We start from the raw sequence: 17455 nt of genomic DNA, 5'->3' as shown, positions 1-17455 counted from the left end.
CCTCCTGCCCATTCACACATATCCAAACCAAGCCCAAACCCAGGTCGCATATCGCCTGAATGGAAATCAGCTTAGTTCATTCCCTCAAAACAGGATAACAACATGATCAAAAGCAATCCGGTGCAAGTGACCACGACTCATGCTCCCCAAGTGTATTTTAGATGGGCAGTAAGTCGCTGCCTTATGGACCCCTTAAGGTCCTCCTTTTTTACTTTCTAGTTCGAGTTCTTCTCTTTGGAAATGACTCTGGTTCTGTCTACTTTCATATCTGTCACAATGGTGCTTTAATTTTTGTCCTGTACAGTTTGGAAATAATGTGTACTTCTCTTCAGTACAACATGCGGCTAAATATAGGCGCAATCGTCTCCTGGGAGGCAATAGATCTCGATGATGGGACTTAATATCCTCTCTATTAATGCTAAAGGACTTAATAGTCCTTATAAAAGAAGAGCTGTATGGGACGAAGCCAAAAAGCAAGGCTCCAATATTCTTTGTATACAGGAAACACATTTTAAGAGAGAGAATATGCCTACTTTCTATCACAAAGAATTTCCACACCTGTTCCATGCTACATCTCCTCTAAAGAAAAAAAAAGGAGTTACAATCGCAATAAAAGGAGATACCCTTTTCCTTGATCCACAAAGATATTGATACAGAAGGAAGATACATCATTTTAGTGGCTAAATTTGATAATATCACTAGAACTTTGGTTGCCATATATGCCCCAAATGTTCGTTCAGTTAATTTTTTAATTCATGTCCTCAAAAGAGTGAAGAAAATTCGAAAAGGCTCACTCATTATTTGTGGAGACTTTAACTGTGTACCAGATAGTTCTTTGGATACCTCCAATAGCAAGAAATATACAAGACCGACGCTGAATGCCTTGTTGAAAAAGGAAGAGCTTTTTGACGCCTGGCGATGTCTCCATTCAGTAGAGAAGGACTTTACTTTTTTCTCAGCTCCTCATCAATCGTACTCAAGAATAGATCTGTTCCTTGTGGACAAATGGACGTTGCAGCAAGTATCATCTTCTTTAATTCATACTATGACCTGGTCGGATCATGCACCTGTATCTATGTGTTTGGCGGCGGACAATGCTTCCTCGTTTTCATTTCTTTGGCGAAACGATGCAGCATTGTTTGCACGTGACTCTACTAAATCAAAAATTCTTAAAAATTTACAGGAATATTTTTATCTAAACGACTCCCCGGAGATTACTCCATCTACATTGTGGTGTGCCCATAAGGCCTATATGAGAGGAATTTTAATACAACTCTCTGCTATTGAAAGGAGAAAGAGAAGACAGGCTATAGATGAGCTGCTTGAGCAAATTAGAGCATTAGAAACAATCCATAAAACTAAAGTTAGCGACCAAGTATCCCGACAATTGTTCATTCTTAGACAAAATCTTCGCTTGTTACTGATCGAGCGACAGGAAAAAATGTTTAGAAGCATTAAAACTACTTACTATGCTCAAGGTAACAGAGCCAGTAAATTATTAGCCTCTAAAATTAAAGGTAAGAGTACAAAATATTCGCTACCCTTTTTATACCATCATAAATCTAATGCACAACTGTTCAATCCTTTAGATATGGCTAACGCATTCCGAGATTATTAAAAAGGATTTATTTGAATATGTTAAGTATAATTCAGATACTTGATGGTCTGAACTCCAGTTGGTAATTAACACTGCCAACATCCCAACAAGAACGTAGAAAACAAATGCATTAGCGGGACTTTAAAGGCAGTTCACTTACTTTATGAAAATGTATAAAAATATATTTTTATTATAGCACAAATTATATAAAAGGGATATCCTAACCTACATAAATATAAAAGAAAGTCCAAAAATCGCACCACCCGCACAATTAGGTAAGTGAAAAGATGGGACCACAATTTAAAATATTCAGTGCGATAATCAACAAACCAAATATTCAGATTTGTAACAAATCTGCACAGCCTGCAGCGAGGTCGGGGAAAAGATGCTGAAAAACGTCAGACAGGCTTAGGTACCAAAAGTGTCTGAAAGTTGTCGAAAATGGAGGCGCTCAAGTGGAGGTAAAAAACTAGTCTTCAAGGCGTTTAAACGTGATGGCAAGCTTAGCAAGTAAAAGCGCTGCAACTCCTTTTTTGATGCTAAAAATATGAATAAACTCAGTTTCTAGTGACTTTTGGGACACCCTGTACATCCATAAGGTTTCCATTATATTTATATTAGGCCCCAACTGTCCAATACCCTTGTATTGTGACCCAGCTTTTTAGTGACCTATTTTTTAAAAAAGAATTTAAACAATAAAACCACACTATGGTACACCTGAGCTCTTCTGTGGGTGTCAAATAGTAAGTGATCTTAAAGAACTGCAGTCCTCTCCTCAGTATGATGAAAGATGGTGCTAAGCTCCATGTGTAAGGTAAAGGGAAGTTTTCAGTTAGAGCGCGCAGCCTGTCAGTTCTACTTGCAGATATTCAAAAGTGGAAAATTAAGTACAGAGCTTCAGATTCTCTGCAAGCGGGGTAACAGGCTGTTGAGCAGTAATAACCCACATAGAATGGGGTTGTAGTAGGTGTTTTGAAGGCTGTGTAGGCAGTGTAAAGGTCAGACTATTATTATTTTTTTCAATAAAACACCATTCATATTTTCTGTCCCTTTTGTCCCTGTGGATAGTTCTTCTTTTTTTAAAAGTCGATTTTCCCTCTTACTTTTCATGTTTGAGCAATCTTTGGGTGGGTGGGTATGCTTCGGATAGGTTTCCTCCCACATTCCAAAAACATGCAGTTGGTTGATTGGCTTCTCACTAAAAAAATGACCTTAGACTGTATTAAAGACATAAAAGACATATGACTTGGGTAGGGACATTAGATTGTGAGCCCCCTTGAGGGACAGCTGGTGACATGACTATGGACTTTGTAAAGTGCTGCATAAAATGTTGGCACTATATAAATAGTGTGCAATAATAATAATTATTCAGTCATGACTATTTTTATATTAGGTTTCTATTATCACTTCTAAATCATAATATAGGTCAGTCAATCATGAGCTATATTCTAATTTTCCCTTAGTAATCCCCACTTTCTCTTTTATGCCTACTCTGAAATTCTACATTCTCATGAGTCCTAGTTTTCAGGGTTTTTTTCTATTCATGGATGTCAACAAAACAACAAGGTAAATTACAAATAAAGAACACTTAATACAATTACAAATAAAGAACAGTAATTCACAGCAATGGACCACAATGTACAGAAATTGTAACATACATATTCCAAAGTCCACCCACAAAATCATAAATTACAGGGGAATTATTAGAAAGCAATCAAGGAGTTTATCAGAATGTCAGTTCAAATGAACTTTTAACATTTTACTTCATGGAAATAGGTAAAGCATTTATCCAGGATTCCTATATTTAGAAAAATCTGCCACGTCAGAATTCTTTATCCTGAGAGGCCCCTACCCAAACCATCTTAAAAAGTTATTGTACTTTGCCTTGGAAAACTTTTAAAGAGAGTGGATTTGGGTCCACCACATGTAAAATTCACTTTTTTTAGTCACTACAAGGATTATCGACAAAAGATTCCGACCCCATTAAGTTATGTGAGCACCATGAATTAAGTACTAAACAGGCCCATTCAAGAGACAAAAACATGTTATTTAATACATAGGTAGTTGCATAATTTGTCAACTTTTTCTAGAATAGTTTTATTCTAGGACTATCCCATAACATGCGGTACAGGTCTGCTTCTCCCAGTCAGCATTTAAGGCAATGAGAATAAAGGTTAAAAACCTATTGAAAAGGAGAAATAAAGTGAAACATTCACTCAATGAATAATTTTTACCATTATTTTTCTATACATGGCTGAAGGAAGTACAGACCATGCCTTGGTTAAATCCCACAGAATATTGCAGCTGCTGTAACCCAAATGAATTTGCAACCTGTAATAAATTCCAAAGATTGCTCTCCCTCCTAGATCCTAGTTTAAAATCTTCTCCAACCTCAAGTCTATTCTTGCTACAAGAACAGCTATACCCTACCTATTAAATAAAGCCCATTCTTATGAATGCTCTTTCATGATAATCTACCTTCTCCAGTGTTGAAAAGCTTCATCTAAATCAGGCCCAATAAGTTTCATGACTGCTGGCCAAAATTATTTAAATCCATGCAATGAGAAAACAATACACTGTTCTGCATCCCTGATATATACAACATAAAACTCTAGATGTCCACCTGATGTCATCACAGCAATAGAGCATAGTAAGCTTCCATAACTTACAACATAACACCAGACATTTTTATTGTAAAAATGTTCCTTAGCAAGAACTATGACTGATCAAGTTTAGGGTATTTAAATATATACATATATGTTATACATATATAAACATATTTGTCTGACTTTAATATCACAGAGCTTCCAAGTGTTGTGCTGTATTAACACCCAGTACAGCACATATCAGTAAAACACTTGTGCTGTACCTAACAGACAAGAGAAAATAACTCCTGCTCCAAGGTCATGGCAAGCAACACTGTTACACTTAAGTGACAAAACATAAGGCCTCGGGTAATAATTACATTTTCACTGCAGCAAAAATATTGCCTGGAAACATTTCTAAAAATAAACAATGAAAAAAAAGGATTTCTATATTATTAAACTGTGTTGTGGGTTACACACTGATAATACAAACTTAGTTAAAATTAAATTACTAATTTTTAATTGTTTTAAATATTTTTTACACAATTTTATGTGGTGTAAAACACATATATGCATGCAGTATTTTATTAGCATACATAACAACATTCTATTAATGTATTAAAGGTATGTATAGGTTTTTCAGTGCAGTTTTTTTTATTTTGTGATGCATTTTCCAATTTATAAATTGATTTTTTGTTAAACAAATTCTGATTGTATCAATGAGAAAAGCCAGATGTCTACACATTAATGCAACCCTAAAGGTTGCTAGCATCAAAAACAAACCTGGACCATTTTTGGTGCTGTCAGTGTTCAGGGCTGGATTTCTGTGTACTCATTTATGTTTCCTATTGAAACTAACATATGCAGCTATGTGAAAATGCAGCACACACCATCTGAACCTAAAACATATGTGAACATCCTAAACAAAAAAGATAAATAGAATGTAAAAGTTAAAAAAATAAAACAAAAACTCTGATACAATATTACTTTCATGTACATTTATCTCTAATGCCTGATATTTTTCCAGGCAAATTTGTTGCTCTGTTATAGTGGTTCCCCCAGCAATTCAAAGCGGCTTACACACTCTAGTCTATTTAGGGTGCTGAATTTACTATACCTCTTTTGAACGACCATCGCTTCATCCAAAGTTTAGAAAAAGAAGGCCAGGAGTTGTTCAAGAGAGAATCAGACATTTTGAGGTCAAGCTGCTACTTCAGTGAGACATTTGAACCAGCTGTGTGCCTGCAGACATCAGGCTCAGTATGAACCATCAGGACCAAAACAGACCAGGATTTCCATCAGAGCTCCAAATTAGGGGCTGACTGCAGGGGGGAGGTACATCCTCTAAGAATCTGTTCTGACTGCTGTATAATTCATGGCCAAAAGAGACATGTTTAACCGTTTGTTGCCTGGGAAACATTTTTCAGAAGATGTAGTGTAACATAAGTAGACAATATGTGGACATAAATTCTGATACTCATTGTGTATCCATAGTGTGTACACTACTATAAGTATAACATTTTTGTATTTTAGAAATACTTTAGTATAACTACCTATAATGTCTATACATCTTTTTTTTCCCCACACTGATGTATGAAATGTTGTGTAGTGTAAGGTTGTTGAATTGTACTTTCTTTTAAACTCCAATAAAAAAAACTTACTGAAACAGGAAAAGTAAACTTGTACTGTAGATAATATGTTGTTTAGCACCACTCCAAGGAAGACAGAAGCTCTAATGTTATTCTTGTAAAGTTTTATTTACCAAAATTATAAAAACTAATTTAAATAAAACCAAACAATTTTCTGGCCTAAGCTGAATTTTTGGTTGCAGACCAACATTTTTATTAAAGAGAGGACATTTATAATCAAATAAAAAGTTACAATAACATTACCATTATTGTTTTTTACAGTCATTATTTGCATAGAACAAGAAATATTTTACAAGTAAACATTAATCTTTTTTTAGCCACACCACACTTTAACGATGACCTATTGTAAAAAGGTACATGCATGCAAGTTCTTGTGTAGTGGAAGGTTTTATGTACTGGGACTGGCATTTTATTAAGCTCTGTTAGAAGGATATCCTCAGATTGGATGGCAGACTGCTGGATTCTGAGCTTGGTGTAGGTGATGGCTCTATGCTGTCCAGTGGCGTCTAAACAGGGTCCATGGAAAAGATTCCATATTCGAAGAGAAAAGATAAGCAAGAATTAACCCAGATATACAAATATTGCCAAAAATATCGGTACCCTTGCATTTGTCAGAAAATGCACCACTTCTCCAAGAAAATTGTTGAATTTACAAATGCTTTGGTATTGTCATTTATTTCTCTTGTTGGCACTGGAAGAACACAAAAATCTAAAACATTCCACACAAAACATCAAAAATGGTCTGGACAAAATTATTGGCACCCTCAACATAATACTTAGTAGCACATCCTTTGGAAGAAATAACTGGTGTTAATTGCTGTAACTATCAATGAGTCTTTTACATCTCTCTACTGGAACTTTGGACTACTCTTTCTTTGCCAGCTGTTCCAGGTCTCTCAGATATGAAGGGAATGTTCTCCCGACTTCTGTTTTTAGATCTCTCCACAGTTCTTGACCCTTGGCTTTGTTCCTGACCTCTCTTGGTTGCTGGCTGCCTCAACCCCGGCCTTCCTTGACCATTCTCTGGTGATTTGATTTGGTACTGTGCTTTATCCTGCTCACCCTGGTGTGCCCAAGAACTGCAACCTGGCAGCAGCCAGCAGCACAACATCCCCACCACTAGAGACTCTGGAGAAGACCTGGCTGCTGCTTGGATTCTGCCATCAGGGGCTCTGTCTCCCTAAGCGTGACAAGGGGCCAATAATTTTGTCTAGGCCATTTTTGACGTTTTATGTAGAATGTCTTAGTTTTTTTGCAGATTTGATGCCTATCTCATGCCCAGGGTAGATGAGCTAATAGAGATGCTAGGACCAGCCCAGATTATCATTGGGAAGAGACTTGCCAAGACCCAGGTGATTGTAAGCTCTTCGGGGCAGGGTCCTCTCCTCCTGTGTCACTGTCTGTATTTGTCTGTCATTTGCAACCCCTATTTAATGTACAGTGCTGCGTAATATGTTGGCGCTATAAAAATCCAGTTTCTTATTAATAATAATATTAATAATAAAAATAATAAAGCCCCAGGTGTCAAAAGTTGAGGCTATTTGGGAACAACCTCATTCCAACTCCAAGAAGCAGGTGAAAATCTTCTTAGGGATCAAAGGTTATTTCCCCAGGTTTATCTCCATATCTGCTACCCTAGTGGCCTGTTTACAGATCAGACAAAAGGGCAGAAAACAGGAGCAGTTACTTGGTCCTAAGAGGTGTAAAATATCTTCTAAGGCTGCTGTACGTAAGTGCCCAGTATTAACTGCCCCTGACTTTCACACAGTATTCCTGGTACAAACAGATGCCTCAGAGGTAGGCTTGGGGTTGGTCTTATTCCAGGTACTAAATGGACATATACATTAGCAAGACATTGACCCCTTGCAGAGAGCAGGTAAACCATTGTGTAGCAGGAATGCTTGACCATAAAGTAGGCACTGGACAGCCTCAGATACTACCTGTTGGGGAGAAAGTTCAGACTCATAACAGACCATATCCACTGAAATGGATGGCTCATTAAAAATAGAGGAGTGCAATTGTTACCAGGTGGCTTCTCTCCCTACAAAACTTTTTTTTTTTGTAAAATATTTTTTATTACAATTAAACAATTCTAGGGTAAAATACAGTAAATACAGTACAAATCAGATCATGACAAAAATATGACAGAAATAAACAGAGAATTTCATAGTGTACTACAATTTTTTCAAAATTGACAGTAATATACATTGTATGTCCCTCTTAACAGTACAATAGAGATAAACACCAGTTGTAATAACAGTTAATTAATATTATTTTTATTATTATTATTAATTATTTTAGCCATCAGTGTATTTATAGATAGGAGTGGATAATGGAGATATGGGGGAATGGGGGGAGGGGATATATATCCTCTTTGAGAACAGGTTCAAAGATTGAAAGGAGAATCCCTCCTCTTTCATTTTAGACAGGGAGATGAATGGAGGGGTCGCCTTTCTGGACTCTAGTGAGGTACCAGGTGGTTTGGTTGAAACATTTGAAGAGATGAGCTCTAGTGGTTGCATTCACTGTTCCGATAAAACTTTCCCAGGTCTCAAAAAATTTTGAGGTTTTAAATTCTTTGGAGTATGAGGCTTCAACCCATTCCATTTTAAACAGGTGCTGGAGTTTATTAAGAAATAGCTGGAGCGAGAGGGGTCCGTAGAAATCCAGCAGTGGAGAATCGATTTTTTACCGACTGCTGACAATAGAAGTAACAATTGTTTGGCACCACAAGAGTAGCAAATACCGTCTCTACCCACCATAGCAAACATTGCCCAGGAGAGGGTAAAGGGAAAAAAATAACCAGGTGCATTTGGATATAACAAGCAATTTGTGGAGGCAGTCCCAAAATTTATGAAAAAATCAACTTGAGGTGCACCACATTTGAGGAAATCGATCGACTCTGCTAGACCCATATGATACGCTCGGGATGGGGAGATATATGCTCTGTGAAATAATTTCAAAAACATTTCTCAGTATTGAACCGAGGACAATGCTTACCATGGCATTCACAGCATTTGCAATAAGCTTGATGTGTCCAAATTTGGGAAATGCGGCAACCCACCAGGCCCGTTGTTAGATTATCATAATCTATTTCTGTGAGAAATTTGTAAAATTTAGATATCGCTTTAGAAGAGGACAGGGAGGAGAGCAGCATGGACTCCAGGGGATTATGCCAGTCTGTGGTCGAAAGGGTATGAGCAACCCTGGAGCTATAGTCATGCTCTTAAAAGACAGCAAACAAACTTTGCCTAGTTCTTGGGAATTATGATTGCAGTTCGAGAAGGGAGTAAGGTTTTAGGAAGGACATTACTGAGAGTATGCCTGCATCAGCCCATTCCCGGAAGATCAGGGAGGTAAATTTGGGGGTAAAATCAGGGTTCCCAAACAAACGGAGGGAGGTATGGGAATTAAGAAATGCTCCACTTCGGAGAGTATGCCAAAGGCGCCATTGTGAAAACAATAGTGGGTTGCGTTCAACATGGTCCGGTATTAATACCTTATGGAGGTGCATTAGAGAAATGGTGTGTAAAGGAGTGCAGAGGGCAAAATCAGTGGAGAGATTGGTGTAAAAAGAGGTGCCATGGAGCCAGTCTTTGAGAATATATGAGAGGGATGCCTCATTGTATAACGCGATGTTAGGCAAGTTAAGGCCTGAATTTGATGTGGACTGGTGCAATATGGCACAACAGATTTTGGAGTCCCTACTACCCCAGATGAATTGCCTTAGTAATCTAATAATATACTGGATTTGTTTGTGCTTGAGAAGGATAGGGAGAGCTTGCAGATGGAATATTTGGGGAGTGTCACCATTTTAATTAGGGTTATATGACCCATAAAGGAGAGGGGAAGAAATGAGCGCAACCTAAAAAAGGCCTGGATAGCAATTAAGGCAGGTTAAGTTCGTAAAGACGAGTTGGATTTTTGGGAATCTGGACTCCTAGGTATCTAAAATTTGTCTTGGTCCAGTGTAATGGAAAACTCTTATGCCAGATTGGTTTGTGGTTATGATACAGTTAAAGGGCTACTGACTTGTCAAAATTAACTGAGTATCCCGACATGGGGCCAATACGGGGCAGGTCCATTATGGTGGGCAGGGGGGAGCTGGGGTTAAAGATAAAAAGATTGTCATCAGCAAAGGCTGTGAGTTTGATTTTGGTGCTACCAATGGTAATTCCCGCAAATCATAGGTTGGATATGAAAAGACGAATAAGGGGGGGGAGAGCTATATCAAAAAGGAGTGGAGACAAAGGGCAACCTTGGCTGGTTCCTCCCTGCATAGGTACGAGTTGGGACAGCTGGTTGTTAACTATCAGAGGGGTAGTAGGGTTTGTGTATAAAAAGCGGACATAGTTAGAAACGTTAGATCCAAACTCCCTGTGTGCCAATAGAGCAAATAAATATGGCCATTTTACCTTGTTGAAAGCTTTTTTCGCATCAAGGCTTAATAGAACATGATCTTTATTATAAGAAAGTGTGGTGGCTGCAATTGCTGTCCTGATTCCTTTGAAAATATGCCTATTGCGAGCGAAACACAGTTGCTGTTCTGTGAGGAGAGATCGAAGAAAAGGATGGAGACGCTTGGCCAAAATTCTCGACAGAATTTTGTAGTCTGTGTTTAACAGAGCAATAAGAAGGTGATTCAAGGTTTTTGAAGGGTTTGGGAATGAGGGATGTGTGGGCCTCATTGAAGGAGGGAAATGATAGCTGGTCAAGAAGGATAGCATTAAAAATCTCTCAGTAGAGGGGAAAGGTATGGTTTGAGGGGTTTGTACATTTCAGCAGGTAAGCCCTCCAGCCCTGGGGTTTTCCCCATAGAACGTTTGCGTATAAATGGTTTGATTTCAGAGAGTTCAATTGGGGCATTAGGAACCTCTTGTTGTGAAGTCGATAGGCAGGGTAGTTTAGCCTCCTGGAGTAAGATATTTAGATACTGTTGGTCAGGGGGTTGGGCTGAGTATACTGAGGAAAAGTGCTGTTCCAGGAGCCGCAAGATGTCAGGTTGATTGTGGTGTCTAGTCCCTTGTATTGGATCACGTATGGTGTGTATTGCCCTTTTGGGTCCATTAGTAGTGGCCAGCTTCGCCAGCAACGTACCTGTCTGATTGCCCCAGCAGTAAAACTTATATTTAATAAGTTTTGCTTTGCGTTGGGCCAGCGTACGGAGATGATTGTCTAGAATCATGATGCCTGAAACAGGCACGTAGAGGCTCCGATGGATTCTGCAGGTGTGCATGGTACGCCAATTATACATTAATATATATTGTTTTCAAATTTTGGTTTCTTTCTTCTCAATGCCCCTCAGGTATGATGTTTTCCAACAAAATCGCCTTGCCCTTTTCTCATAAAACCACAGGGGAGTCCCAGTGTTGGATATTGTCATCCCAAAAATTGTATGGTAAGTGATGGATTGAATGCTGGGGAGCAGGGAGTCCTGAGTAAGGAAGTAATCAATACAGGAGAAGGGCTTGTATGCTCTCGACCAACAAGGGGGAGATGCTTGGAGATTCAGTTAACTGGGGCCACGCTACTGGTCCTGTTGGAGGTAGAGGTGTCTAGTTTTTTATCCAGGGTGCTATTAAAAACCCCTGCAATAATGAGATTGGGGTAATCCACTTTCAGGAGGAGCTATAATATGTGGTCAAAGAAGTGTGTGTTGGGCCCAGTGGGGGCGTAAACATTAAGGAAAGAATGTGTTGTCCCCTGGATGTTTGCCTTTAACAGAATAAACTTGGAACCAGGGTTTACCTGCAAATCCAGAATTCCCACAACCAAGGATACATCCTTAATGTATCCAAGTTACAATTCTAAGTGCAGATGAAGTGGCAGAGGGTGTTATGAGAGTTAGGCAGTGTAGCAATCATCATCTATCTAGGGGCAAGAAAGATGAGGGCGGTGGGCATAAATCAGTAGAGGGCTGACCCTTGGTAGGACTAAGAGAAGGGGGACATTTCCATGGTCTGGGGACATACCGTCGGCTAAAACAATTCTTTGGTAAAAAGCAGTAGACACAAATCACATCAAAACTATGAGCTATATCATAAAAACACATGCAAGGTAGAAGCAGAGGGACACGTCAACTGGTAAATAACAACAGTGGTAATACAAAGGGACCAACCTTGTAGTACACTATATAGCATATTGCCAATTAGGCTGACTAGGTGATTCCTGAGAATAGAACATAACAATGAAATCACAATGTTAAGAGAAAGGTGGTTAGGTAGACTCATGAACCAAAATTTTTTATACATTTTTCCACTCTTGGATAGGAATGAAGGGGATTATACATTCCCATACACAGGGAAGGCATGCAAATTTGGTAAATCAATTGACTTACTAGGGGATGGTTGGGAGAGAAACCCGATTTACAATTGGGGAGTAAATTGTGTTCGGGAGTATGAAAAATGTGAAATACACAATTTAGATAATCCAAAGAGGGAGGGTAAAGGGGGGCCAAAATTGTAATTTGAGGGTAAATTGCTTAGCTTTGGATTAGAAACAAAAGACAACATCAACATAACAATTGCATAGTTACCCATCATATGTGTACAGAGTAAAGGACATTGATGGAAGCCATTATCCAGCAAGTAGGATGTGATCCCAGACGTGCCCGAGGTGATAGTATTCAGGTAGCCGGGTCAGGTGCAAAATTCTCCTGAAGGCGAGGTAAGGCCAGGGAGGGGTCATCAAAGAACATAGGTGTCCTATTGATGAAGACTTTGATTCTTGCCGGATAAAGTAGTGCAAAAGGGATGTTGTGCTCGATGAGGTATTTGCAGGCTGAGGAAAAGGCTCTTCTATGCTGTGCTAAAGCTGCCGGATAGTCCTGGAAAATTTGGATCTTGTGTCCCTGGACCACAAGGGATCCCAAGGGGCGGGAAGCTGAGAGGATAAGTTCCTTGTGTGCTGTGTGGGAGAATCTTGCAATGACGGCCCGGGGTCTGGAACTTTGAGTGCGGTGGTTTGGGCCCAAGCTGTGGACATGTTCGATGGGACGTGTGGGGAGAGGATCCATTTTCAGGGCCTGAGGGATGTCCACAGTAATAAAGCGGGCCAGGTAAACAGGTTTGTAGGATTCTGGAATGCCAATTAGGCGAAGGTTGGCTCAGCGGTTCTCGTTCCCCAGGTCTTCACACTTATCGGACAGGGAAGCCAGGAGGAATTGTTGAGAAGCGATATTTGTCTGACGTTTTATGGCCTGGTCCTCCAGATCACTAATACGCTGTTCAAGCTCAGCAATTCTGGTGGTGTTGGAGGCAATTTGTTGGAGAGCTGTTTCAACCGAAGAACATTTTTTCTCAAAGTAGGGTAAGAGAATATAACACACTTCTTGCCCAGTAGCACAAGTATGCTGGGAAGGTTGAGTGGTAAATTCCATACATGGAGTCGCAGGAGGAGTGGATGAGGCACCATTAGATTCCCATGACTTTGGTGCTGTGTGCGATTTTTGCTGTTTTATCATTCTCGCCAGAGTAGTATGTGAGATATATTTACACATATCCTGAGGACGTTACCATGCGGGGTAGTATATTAATTGGTGCACTGGTAAAGGGAAGTGCAGGAGGTACTGATAGAAACCGCTGGCATGTAGGGTAACCACTATCGAGAGTTCCAGTCCTGAGTATACAAGTGGTAGGTAAGTAGGCAAGGTGGGTGCTGTTACCCTCACATTTGGTCCCACAGGGACCTTAAGGAGTTTCAGGTAGAGGGAGTCTCCAAAGAGCAGATTGCCAAATCTTTCAAAGAGCACTTAAAAAAATGATGGGGTGGGGCTCTGTGGAGGGTTTGGTAACCACAGTCCCCAAGATGGATGGAGTCTGTCTATGTCCCAGGCTGCCGTTGGATGGGGCAGGGAGGGAGAGCATGCAGAGGGGAGGCTGAAACAGGGAAAATCACCTGCCCGCTCCTCACAAATTGTTCTTAGCTATCAGGAATGGCATTGTGTTATTTCCTGCTACTCTAGCCCATCTCCTTCAAGGATCAATGTGTTGTGCATTAAAAAATACTCTTCTGAATACCTTGGTTGTAACGTGATTATTTTGAGTTACTGTTGCAGGTACTTTGCAGGTTTACTGACAAAAAAAAGGAACAATCTATATTGCGGGACATAGCCATTGCCCCCTGGAAAATTGAGGCACAAGAGCCAGTAATCTGAAGGAATGGTAAACTACTGTTTTTCTTGTACTGTGATGTACTTCTGTATCAGATACAAGTGTTCTTGCTTGTTGCTGCTTGGCTTCATATGTATGTGTATTTGTGTATGTATGTGTGCATATTGTAGCATTGTGAGGTATGTGAGGCACAATTTAGTGGGTATTTAGAAGCATCTTCTTTAATTTTACCTGGGGAAGAGAACTGCTGCTGTACAGATCCTTATTTGGACTCCAGGTCTGGAGTGTAGTGGATGGAATGGGTGGGCCAAACACTCCATCCCTTTACCAGGACAGGATTGCAGGTGGCTGTGCAACACTTACCAAGTCCAAATAAAAGGAATTTGCCAGTTCAGATTGTTATATGGAGCTGGAGACCTCAGGGGCTACCAGTGTGTCTACCAGTGTTTGTAAGAGCTGCACTTTTAGCATCCTGAAAGACAAGTTGTATGGTTGTTTTGGTTGGGTGTTATACAGTAATAAAGCAAATCTGAAGTAGATCTCAATGTGGTAAGGTGATGGTGGCTGAATTTGCAGTCTCTGCTTGCCATTTCTGGTTCTGCAACTGTGGTCCTCATCACTGCTGGAGATAGATAAGATCAAACTCCTGGTCAGACCCATACAAAAAATGCCTCCATGAGTAATGGTACTAAAGGCCACTTTTACGGTATGAAGGTGAAAATTGGGGTGGAGGATGTAGCAGCGGGAGATAAAGAAGGGTCAGACAATTGCTCTTTTCTCTGGGACAAACATTATCTCCACAGAATTGAGTGGTGGATCTTCAAATAGTTTATCATGCATGTGATTCCCAAGTTGCATTAGCTCCTTCCCTGGTTAAAGTACTGCTAGCAAATGTTGCAAATGACAATTGTTATTTCAGAAGGAAAGTGTGACCGAATGCCTAGGCAGCAATGGTCCTGTGAATAGACCTAGCAGGGGCTGCAGCTGTTCCTGTGTACCTCTGCTGACAGACGAGAATGGCCTGAAGCTGTTGCTAAAAAAAAAACCTGGTTGGTTTTAGAGCACTTGCTCCTCTCCCAGGATACTGAACTTGTATAACTCATATTCTTCCTTCCTTTATGTCAGTTGTTGTGTTGCTCTATTTCTTCATTCTATACAGTATTGAAGTACAGAAGTACAGAACATTAAAAAAACTTGACATTGTGTCCACATTAAACGTCACAAAGTCCACATTAAACCTCACAGGGTCCCCGAGGCTCAGGTCAGGCAGTCTCTGAGGAGATTTGGCAGAATGTTGGAGCTGGATGTTAGCATCCTATTTTGTAATGATTTCAGAAAATTAAATGAGATTTACAAATTCAATGCATACCCTATGCCCAGGGTGGGTGAGCTCATAGAGAGGCTAGGACTAGCCAGGTACACCATCACCCTAGGGTTACTAGCAGGTACCCTAAACTGATGAGGCCAAATTAAAAACTGCTTTCTCCATGCCAGAAGGGCATCGGCATTCAAGCTACTGTTTGCAAATGATGAACTGCATAAAAGCTTCATCGAAAGTATGCCTCAGTCACATTGACAACAGTTTTAGTCCAGACTGGAAAAGTCATCTGCCCCGGGTGCAGGCTGTCCTGGAATGAATTTGGAAGGCTGGTCCAATGGCCAACCCCAAAAAAATGTGCAATAGGGTTGGAGGAGGCCCACCAACTGGGCATTGAAGGAGGTTATCAAAAGTGAAGGCTATTTAGGAGGGGCCCAATCCCAGGAACAAAAAGCAGGTGAAAGCTATTTGAGGTATCGTGGGTTTTTGCAGGCTTAGCTTATTTTTGCAACCTTAGTGGCCCTAATGACAGATATCACAAAAGAGCAACAAACAGGGGCGGTTTCATGGTCCCAGGAGGCTGAAAGACCTTTCCAAGACCTGAAGGCAGCATTATGTAAGTGCCGGCTTCTAATTACCTCTGACTAAAAGAAGGAGTACCTAATCCAAATAGATGCCTTCGAGGTAGGCTTGGGAGCAGTGCTGTCTCAAGTAGTCAATTGTGAAGGGCATTCAGTGGCATACCTAAGTGCATAAAATGTCTTCATTCTCTACCTCTTGTTTTACGTCCTCCATTAACAACTTTGAGACATAATGCTGAAACAGATTTTTAAACTGCTCATTGTGGACTGCTTCAGAAAGCGTGTGGGATTTGCCAATGGCAGGAAGAAAAAGAACACTATTCATGGAAATTGGCCTATGTGTGCCTGAGAAGAAGAACTGGTTTGAGTTGGGCCATAGAGACATAATCCTGCCCCTGTACAAAGCATTGGTCAGACCACATCTGGAATATGCAGTCCAGTTTTGGGCACCAGTTCACAAAAAGGACATTGTGAAATTGGAGAGAGTGCAGAGAAGGGTAACTAAATTAGTAAAGGGAATGAAGGAGCTCAGCTATGAGGAGAGATTAGCTGAAATGAATCTATTCTCCCTTAAGAAGAGACGTTTAGGGGGGATATGATCACCCTGTATAAAAATACAAATAGAGAACTCCCTTCCCTATTATTCATTTTGAGATCATTACAAAAAACAAGGGGGCACTGCTTGCGTCTGGGGGAAAAGAAGTTTAAGCTCTGGATAAGGAAGAGATTCTTCACTGTTAGGTCTGTGAAAATGTGGAATCAGCTGCCTCAGGAAGTAGTTTCAGCAACTACTATAGATTGCTTTCAGAAAAATCTGAATGCTTTTCTAGAGGCACAGAATATAACCGGGTATTAAGGATTTCACGTAAAGATAACAGAGACTGTTGATCCAGGGAACATCCAATTGCCTGATGGAATCAGGAATTTTTTTCCCCTGTTGAAGCAAATTGTACCAGGGTTTTTTTGCCTTCCTCTGGACCAACTATGTCGTATAGGGTTTTATATCTGGGATATGTTTATTTCCCTAGTGGTTGAACTTGATGGACTTATGTCTTTTTTCAGCCTAACCAGAGAACTTGTTTGTTGGAACATGTCACATAATTAGTAAAAAATACCACCCTTTTACATCAAAATAGTGTACCTGTAGTTTAATTTTAGAAAAACAAAATTTCTCTTTTTCTTTTCACTTGCAAAATAGTGTAGTTGTAAATATAAGGACAAGGATGTATAAGGATGTTGTAAGGACACACTTGCATACTTTTTTTTTTATGATGGGAGAGTTATTATGGTGACATGAATTTGGTTGTTAGAAAATGCCGGAAAACTAAGATTTAAAACTCTCATTTTAAAAATATGTAACTGCAAACATAAACACATTTGTGTACTAGTCAAACATTTAGAAAATAACTTTCCCTTCAAAAAATTGTGTAAATGCAAATATAAACACACACTTTAATACGTTAATGTTTTTGAGTGATTTAAAAGGTTGTTTAACACATCACACACAAAAAAAACACATCCTCCTTTAATTACACAAATAGATTTGTATGCATATAGTTGTGTGTTCCTCCAAATGTATTTTTTACACAAGTTTCGGGTGTGACAAAAAGCAAA

The 17455-nt window shown here is 39.8% G+C and overlaps 1 protein-coding gene across 1 annotated transcript in view; it reads right to left on the bottom strand.

Moving 5' to 3' along the window:
* ARHGEF18 (Rho/Rac guanine nucleotide exchange factor 18) overlaps nt 1-5455 on the bottom strand; it is a 148392-nt gene extending 142937 nt beyond the window's left edge. Inside the window, exon 1 of the mRNA XM_072405152.1 lies at nt 5300-5455. Within this exon, the coding sequence (XP_072261253.1) occupies nt 5300-5375 (76 nt within the window). The 5' untranslated portion in view covers nt 5376-5455. The remainder of the gene's footprint in view (nt 1-5299) is intronic.
* Between the last annotated feature and the right edge of the window lie 12000 nt (nt 5456-17455).

Source organism: Pyxicephalus adspersus, chromosome 3 (genome assembly GCF_032062135.1).
Source record: "Pyxicephalus adspersus chromosome 3, UCB_Pads_2.0, whole genome shotgun sequence".
Lineage (NCBI taxonomy): Eukaryota > Metazoa > Chordata > Amphibia > Anura > Pyxicephalidae > Pyxicephalus > Pyxicephalus adspersus.
Note: the sequence above shows the minus strand (reverse complement) of the source record. Positions and strands in the feature narration are given on the sequence as shown.